We start from the raw sequence: 8,034 nt of genomic DNA on the forward strand, positions 1-8,034 counted from the left end.
ACCTATAGTTCTGGCTACTTGGAAGGCTGAGGCAAAAGGATCGCTGAAGCCCAGCAGGTTGACGCTGGGGTAGCTGTGAGCATGCCACTGCACTCCAGCCTGGGCAACAGAATGAGACTCCAACTCAAAAAAAAACAAAAAAACAATGGTGGGAACAACTTTGATGCTTTGATAGGTCAGATTCTTGCCAAGGGCTTCCCTTGGGCCAAGTGGGGAAAAGGTAGCCTTTTATAGCCATTAGTACAGAAGCAACTCTGGCAGTTTTGCATTAGAAAAGGAAATTGGTTTATTCTTGCATTCAGTAATTCAGTAAACATTTGTGGCACTTCCTCCAGTGTAAACCAGGCACTTTGTGGTTGGTGGGAATACTAGTTTCAGAGTTTTGCTCCAGAGTTCACATGGTTCTATCAGCTGCTTCCTTTAAAAAAAAAATCCTTAAACAAGAGCTTACTATCTTCTTGCATCCTGATGGGGTCATACATCCAGCCAGTGAGGGTTCTCGAACAGTAGGTATCTTTGAATGCCTGTACTTTGTAACAACAGAGCTTGCATAGAAAGCATACCAGCTTAGAGACTTCTATCTAGTGTGTTATTTCTGTGCAAATCTGTGCATTTATAATGCCAAGTACTTATTTTATTACAGGTGGCTCAGTTTTGAAGCAATAGGTCATCCCAAATACCTAATTTCAGTGTATCTCATATAATTTTTTAAAAATATCATCTCTTACTCTCTCAGATTCTTAGATAGTAGTATAATCAAAAATGACTTTGGTTAAGAATACTGATGTGGCACTGTAAGACTGTCAACATGTCTTAATAAAAGGCCAACACCCAAATACTAACACGCTTTAAGATGTTCTCTCAGGACAGGCCTTTTTAAAAAGATGACCTGAATCACATCTCCAAGTCCCCAGTCCACTTGGGTTCTTAGACCTGGTGAAAGCAAAGTAATCCACTATTTATGCCTAACTCTATTCAGTGGTTGCTGACAGGTTTCTACAGCACGGGAAGAATATACACTGCCAAATGGACTTCTTCATCTGTGCGATGCTAGATTTCTCAAAGCCAAAAACAATTCCCAGCACCCACTATTGCTCAAAAAATCCTCCTTTGCTCCAGACAAGTGGAGTTAGCTCAAGCAGTAGGACTTGACAGAGGCAGTTTGTGAGAGAACCTTATCTGTGGGTTCCATATTTGTAAAATAATATTTTTTCTTTAGGAAAGATTCTGTTTTCCTGTAGAAAAAGTTCCTTAAATTAAGAAAATTTCTGGCCATTGCTCTTTGAAAATTTCTGGCCACAAGGCTCTTTGAGCTATAGCCACCATGTTTTCCTAGCTTTAGCCCCCTCCCCTACCTTGGGAAGTTAATCACCCCTCTCTCTCTCTCCAATTTACTTCTTAAATAAACTCTATTTTCCAATCTAAAAAAAAAAAAAGAAGAAAATTTCTTGTTTTATAGATAGAGTTTCTGTTAATAGTCTTAGTATATGCTGCATGGAATTTGTAGTTTGAAGATATGTAAAATAATTTAAAACATTGACTTTTATTAGGTCAGTGTTTGATGCAAATTAAAATCACAATATATACTTCCATTGACTAAAATTGAAAGACTGACAGTACCGACATTGGTGAGGATGTGGAGTAACAAGAACTCACACCCTACTAGCGAGAATGTAAAATGGCATAACCATTTGGTAAAAGAGTTTGGCAGTTTTTTAAAGTTAAGCATAGATCTGCCATGTGATCAGTCATTCACCTCCTGGTATTGTAATGATGAGAAAGCAAGTGATGAGGGGAAATGAAAGCATAAGTCCACATAAAGATATGTACATGAATGTTTACAGCAGCTTTATTTGTAATAGTCAAATATTGAAAACAACCCGAATGTCCATCAACAGGTGAATGAACTGTGATACAGTCATACAATGGAATGCTACTCACCTGAATAGCTATAACACAGATGAATCTCAGTTATGCTGAGTAAAAGTAGTCATACTTTAAAAAGTTCTATTTGCTCACTTGTCCTATTTATATAAAATTTATAAAATGCAAACTGATTTTGTAGTGACAGAAAGTAGATCAGTCGTTGAGTGGGGATGGGGGGTGAATTACAGAGGAACACGGGGAAACTTTTGGAGGTGATAAAAGTTTTTATCTTGATTGTGATATACAATTGTATATGTGTCAGTAATTATACATCTTGAATCTGTGCAGTTTATTACATGTCAGTTATATCTTTAAAAAGCTTTTTTAAAAAGGAAAAAAACCCTGACCTGCCTACATGTTTCTGTTCAGAGTGTAGCTTCCATTGGCAATACTTTAAACAGTGTCCATCTTGCTGTGGAGGCAATACAGAAAACTGTGGATGAACATAAGAAAACCCTGGAATTACTGCAGAGTGACATGGTAAGGAGATCTGCAAATGCTCCAGAAAGTCAACACTCCTGCTCACCCTTTCTATATAAGAGTCATGATACCAGCTCTCCACTTATCTGAACAAAATAAGCAATATATATTGATTGTTCTGCAATCTGTAGATTAAGCAGTTATGGTATATAGAATTAAAAGCTGAGTCTTTTGCAAACATGGTACGGAGGAGAGCAGGTGATAAGACACAGCTCCTGAGGATAGAATGAGTAGGACAGAGAATGAAGAAGAAAGAAATGGAAGAGGAAGGGTATCTCAGTTATTTGTTGGTGTATAACAAACCACCCCACAACTTTGTGGCTTAAAACAATTTGAAGCTGGGCATGGTGGCTCAGCCTGTAATCCCAACACTTTGAGAGGCCGAGGCAAGAGGATTGCCTGAGCCCAGGGGTTCGAGACCAGCCTGGGCAACTTGGTGAGACCTTGTTTCTACAATAAATTTTTTAAAAAATTAGCCAGGCAAATCGGGCTCTGTGGCTCAGCCTGTAATCCCATGCCTTGGGAGGCTGAGGTGAGTGAATTGCCTGAGCCCGTGGGTTCGAGACCCACCTGGGCAACTTGGTGAGACCTCATCTCTACAATAAATCAAAAAATTAGCCGGGCATGGTAGTGCGCGCCTGTAGTTCTAGCTACTTGGAAGGCTGAGGCGGAAGGATCGCCGGAGCCCACCAGGTCGAGGCTGCAGTGGCCGGGAGCAGCCACTGCACTTCAGTCTGGGTGACAGAGTGAGAAACTCCAACTCAAAAAAAAAAAAATTAGCCAGGCATGGCAGTGCATGCCTATAGTTCCAGCTACTTGGAAGGCTGAGGTGGAAGGATTGCCTGAGCCCAGCAGATCGAGGCTGCAATGGCCATGAATATACCACTGCACTCCAGCCTGGACAACATGAGTGAGACTCCAAGTCAAAAAAAAAAAAATGAAAACAATTTTACATTTCTCCATATTCTGTGCATCGGGAATTTGAGTGGGACAGACTCCCAAGCACTGAGAGTCATGCTAGTGAATGAAAGGCCATCTCCAATGTCCCAGCTCCAGCCAAGCTGTCAATTGAATGCAGCCAATACCACATGGAACAGAAGAGCTACCCCTGCCTCCTGCCTCCCAGCCTAGTCAACCTATAGAATCATGAAAAATAATCAGTTGTTGTCTGAATCCACAAAGATTTGGGATGAGTTGTCATGCAGCAACAGATAACTGAGACAGAAGCAAACCCCTGTAGTGCCCAGGAATTGTTTTCAAATGTCTCTGGGTTTCTTAATGCTGTTGCAGGTATAGGCAATCCGTAATCATTCAGAGGCCTTAATTGATCACTTAATAGATGACAACTCTGTGAAGGATTTATAAAGGGCAAAAAAGGATGGCACAGTCCTTGCTGTGTTGCTGGGGAAATGAGTTATTTGCAACTCATTTGAAATGAGAACTATTCAAGGCACACAAAAAGTTCCATAGCCTCTCTACCAGTTTCTAGCAGTTTCTAGATCTTCCTTCCCAGCTTTTCCCAAGCTTCAGAATTCTAAGTTTAAACTGGGCAGTTTGTACCAAAGGAGACCTGGGCTATATTAGAGAGCTCTAGAAGGGAGAGTTTTTCCTTTTTTTCAGAATCATTTCTCCTCATGTTATTTAGTGGGACTAACCCAGAGGCAGAAGTGTTGATCTAGGTGTCCAGACCCCTGTTTCTAGTTCTAACTGCTACTGGGTAACTCTGTGGCCCATAATACTAAAGATCCCTCTAACTCAGTAATTCTTGTAGTCTTACTTTAATATCTTGCTTCTGTCTATAAGTAATTAGCTATTTTCTAAAATAATTTTTCCTGACTGAAAAACTTCTGCTTTCTCGAACCATGGGTTACCTCCCCCACCACCCCCTGCCCTCCCCTCCTTTCCTCTTTATTGTTGCCTTCCGGTTTTTATAAAAGCAGCATTGATAAATGTCTGTGATTTCAGATTTCAAGGAAAACAATTTATTTTCACCAACTGCATTCTGTTGTAATTAAATCTGCCTCTTTTAAACTTCCATGGCTGCCAATAGTAATCCTCCTACTGGCAGGCTTTATACTGAATAAGTCATACTTATGGGCTCTGAAGGATTAAGCCATGCGAAGTTCCCACTAAAGGAAAAAGTGTATATGAACACATTATATTTCAGTCTCTGCAAAGAGAAACCTGAGCAGTGGGGAGGGAATGGAAAAGGAAGGGTAACCCTCAAACAAGTCTTGGCATGTGCTGTAAGGGAAAAACTAATAATGTGCCTGGTTGGTGGTTGTGCTCAATGCCCAAAGCCAGTAGTTACATGACTGGCAGCCCTTTTAATGTCCAAACTTATTTGGTCCGATGGACACTGTCCCACGTTCAGACTGAGTTGGTCCTTAGAAAGTTAGGATCATTCTGTAATTTCTCTGGGAGTACAGGCAATGGAGGAGATGAGAAACGATTTTGAGGAAGTTCATTAACAGACTAAGAAACAGAAGGATCTCAGTTTCCTGAGGTAATCCGGGTGCTGCTGGTCCAGCCAATGCTTAGGCTGGACCTTCTCAGGGCCAAGCACAAAACTGGTTACCTTGTAGGATCCTGGGAAATACTTGTTGATTAATGGGCAGATGCATCCCAGGGGAGGCTAGGATGTTCTAGGACCATCCCAGTTGGTTAAATAGACCTAGTAATTACTTGTTGCTTACACTAACCTCCATTCCTCTTAACAGAATCAGCACTTCTTGAAAGAGACCAGTGGTAGCAACCAGATCTTTCCATCACCTTCAACCACATCAGAACTTGACAATAAAACCCACAATGAGAATCTGAAACAGGTACTCTTTGCCTCTAGCTTAACTTTCCATGACCACAGTTGGCTATGGAGGCAGCCAAGTTTGGGTTTAGTGTTATGGGGCCTGCCTGGGAGCTGAGCAGAGGGGTGTGTGTTGGTATCTTGGGGACCTATATTGCTGTCCTTTTTCTTCTCTGGCACTTTGCAGTTTTTTCCTGCATTTCAATCAGTGGAATAAATCCTTTTCATATCTTGAAAGACATAGAATGGCCAGATTATCCTAAAACTCTTTATGAAAAATAACTATCTGGTCAGGTTAAAGATGAGTGGATAGCAGATTAATCCAGAATGATGGCTATTTTGAGCCATAGTAAATTCTAAGAATGTTAGAAAGCATATCCTTGAAAATTAGGATTTTCTAAAGTCTAAAGACGAAACGCCAAGGGGAAGAAAAAAGAATATTGAGTTCAGAATCACATTAAAGAGAATAGCAGAAATCTTCACTAAGAAGAATTCCTGTCCTGAGTTTAATGCCCTTTAAAACCTATAGTCATCATTCCTTTTTAAGTAGCAATCAGTACTAAAGGATGTCAATAAAAATAATTGAATCTTGTACTAAATAATGCACTACTTGTTATGGTTTTGTTACATGAGCCAATTCAGTAATTGGTATTGTTCTTAAGGTAGTTTTGTTCTGACAAATTAGGTTAATGGGCCTTTCAGTTAATAACCCAACAAGCTCTTCCGCCAGCAGGTGAGGTAAGGAAATCAATTCCCAAGCTCTCAGCTTTCAGGGACCAGAAAGTGAATCATGAAGGTATCCCTCTTCCCTCTTTCCCCCTCCTGTCTAGCTGAGGTCAAACAATTACAGAGGGAGTAAATTGGGAGCAATTTACAGTGGGAAGGACAAAGCAGAGACAGACAACTGGTGGTCGAAACCAGAAAAAGGAGTTTACTTCCGTAACTTGACATAATGGTTGTTGGATGCTGCTGGCCTGCTTGTTTAATATGCATTTTTAGTGGATTCCACAACTTGATTTATTTCTTCTCTAGGATATCCTATACCTTCACAACTCTTTAGAGGAGGTAAACAGTGCCCTAGTGGAGTACCAGAGACAGAATGATCTTAAACTCGAGGGGATGAATGAGACAGTCAGTAATCTTACCCAGAGAGTCAACCTGATAGAAAATGATGTGGTTGCTATAAGCAAGGTAGAAAAGAAAGCAAACCTGTCCTTGAGCATGGTAAGCCTTTTCAGATCTTTGTGACATGTTCTGTGTTGCAGTGTGTTTTGTCTGTGCACGGATGACATTCCACCACTTCATGAGAACAATCTCTGACATATTTGAGAGGCTACACATTGATATTGTACTTAATCCATGTCTCCTTTAATCCTCACACTAGCTCTGTGATGTGAATGGCATAGACAGTGTTTGTCCCGATTTGGAAAGGGAGATGTGGAGGTCAAGTCACTTGCCAAGGCATCACCACAAGTTGTTGGCAGAGATGACAAGCCCCCTATTATGTTACCAGTGAACCAGCTGGTAGGGAAGCTCTGGCATGTATTTCCAAAGGAGGTCTTCTTGATCTTTTCTTTTTAAAGTTGTTAGCAGTGGACCATGGCAGTGATGGTAACCAAAAATCTTTTGCCATTTCTTTAAAGCCTGATTTATCCTGTTTCTATGTGTATATTAAGGGAAGCATATTGCATATAATGTCAGGAAAGTCATTTAAAGCAGACCAATTTCTAAACTTAAGAGGTCATAGAGTCTAACACCTCATTTTACATATAAGGTCACTGAGTGACCAACTGAATCACAGCTGCTGGCTGACCTTACATAGTTTACTAGTTTTCATGTTATTGTGCATAAAATGTTTTTTTTTTTAAATCACCTTTCACACAAACATCGTGCAGGGATCCATGTCAATTATTTTTTTAATAGCTGCAGGCCCACCCTTAAAGATTTTATATAGCAAGGACACAGGCATATATTAAAAAATAGAAATCAAATACAAGAAATTATACTATAAATTCAAGTAACCACCAAAACTGGAAGTAAGCCCGCAAATAAAGTCAAACTCTGGCATATGGAAAGCAGTGTTTGAACGGGCTCTGTCACAGTGGTACTTTGGCAAGTTGCCTGGACTTGACTTTGAAGAGTAGAGTAGGAAGGCCTGTTCCTCCTTCTGTTTTACAGGGGTGTGTAATTTACTACAAAGCTGTGAAGATTAAAGGAGCCTTATTTTTAAAAACCTTTTTGAACTCAACTAAACTAAGCAGGGGCTAGGAATTTTGGCTGAGAATTATGCCTTGAAAACTGGTTTTCAAGGCTTATTGTGAAAACTTACCACCCCCAAACTCACCTTTCTGTCTCTCCCCTGCCCCACTTTTTCTCCAGCAGAGAAAATTGGTAATAGTATCCATCTGTCCTACTGTTTATTCCAACTACATCATACCCGCATGGTTTGGGGTAAAAATTCTGTCGCCTTTTATATTTCAAAGTTTTAAAGTTTGTGACTGAAACAACTAGAAGCACCAGTTTCAGCCTTGTCTCTCTGTGGCGTTTCTCCTTCTCTCCTCCCATCTCCCGCTCCTCTGTAATTTTTGTTGAAAGTATTCTGAAAGCCAGGCTCGGTGGCTCAGCCTGTAATCCTGTGCCTTTGGGAGGCTGAGGTGAGTGGATTGCCTGAGCCCACGGGTTCGAGACCCGCCTGGGCAACTTGGCGAGACTTCATCTCTACAATAAATCAAAAATCAACCAGGCATGGTAGCGCGCGCCTGTAGTTCCGGCTACTCGGAAGGCTGAGGCGGAAGGATCGCCGGAGCCCAGCAGGTCGAGGCTGC

At 40.9% G+C, this 8,034-nt stretch overlaps 1 protein-coding gene across 3 annotated transcripts in view; it reads left to right on the plus strand.

Moving 5' to 3' along the window:
• The window catches only part of EFCAB14 (EF-hand calcium binding domain 14), a 43,855-nt gene that overhangs the window by 23,759 nt on the left and 12,062 nt on the right, over nt 1-8,034 (plus strand). For all 3 annotated transcript variants that reach the window (XM_021711924.1, XM_021711923.1, XM_008057281.1), the window contains 3 exons: nt 2,296-2,406; nt 5,127-5,231; nt 6,242-6,433. In XM_021711924.1, coding sequence (XP_021567599.1) covers nt 2,296-2,406; nt 5,127-5,231; nt 6,242-6,433 — 408 coding nt within the window. The remainder of the gene's footprint in view (nt 1-2,295; nt 2,407-5,126; nt 5,232-6,241; nt 6,434-8,034) is intronic.

Source organism: Carlito syrichta, unplaced genomic scaffold, assembly GCF_000164805.1.
Source record: "Carlito syrichta isolate Samal-C Ts95f unplaced genomic scaffold, Tarsius_syrichta-2.0.1 Scaffold302919, whole genome shotgun sequence".
Taxonomy (NCBI): domain Eukaryota; kingdom Metazoa; phylum Chordata; class Mammalia; order Primates; family Tarsiidae; genus Carlito; species Carlito syrichta.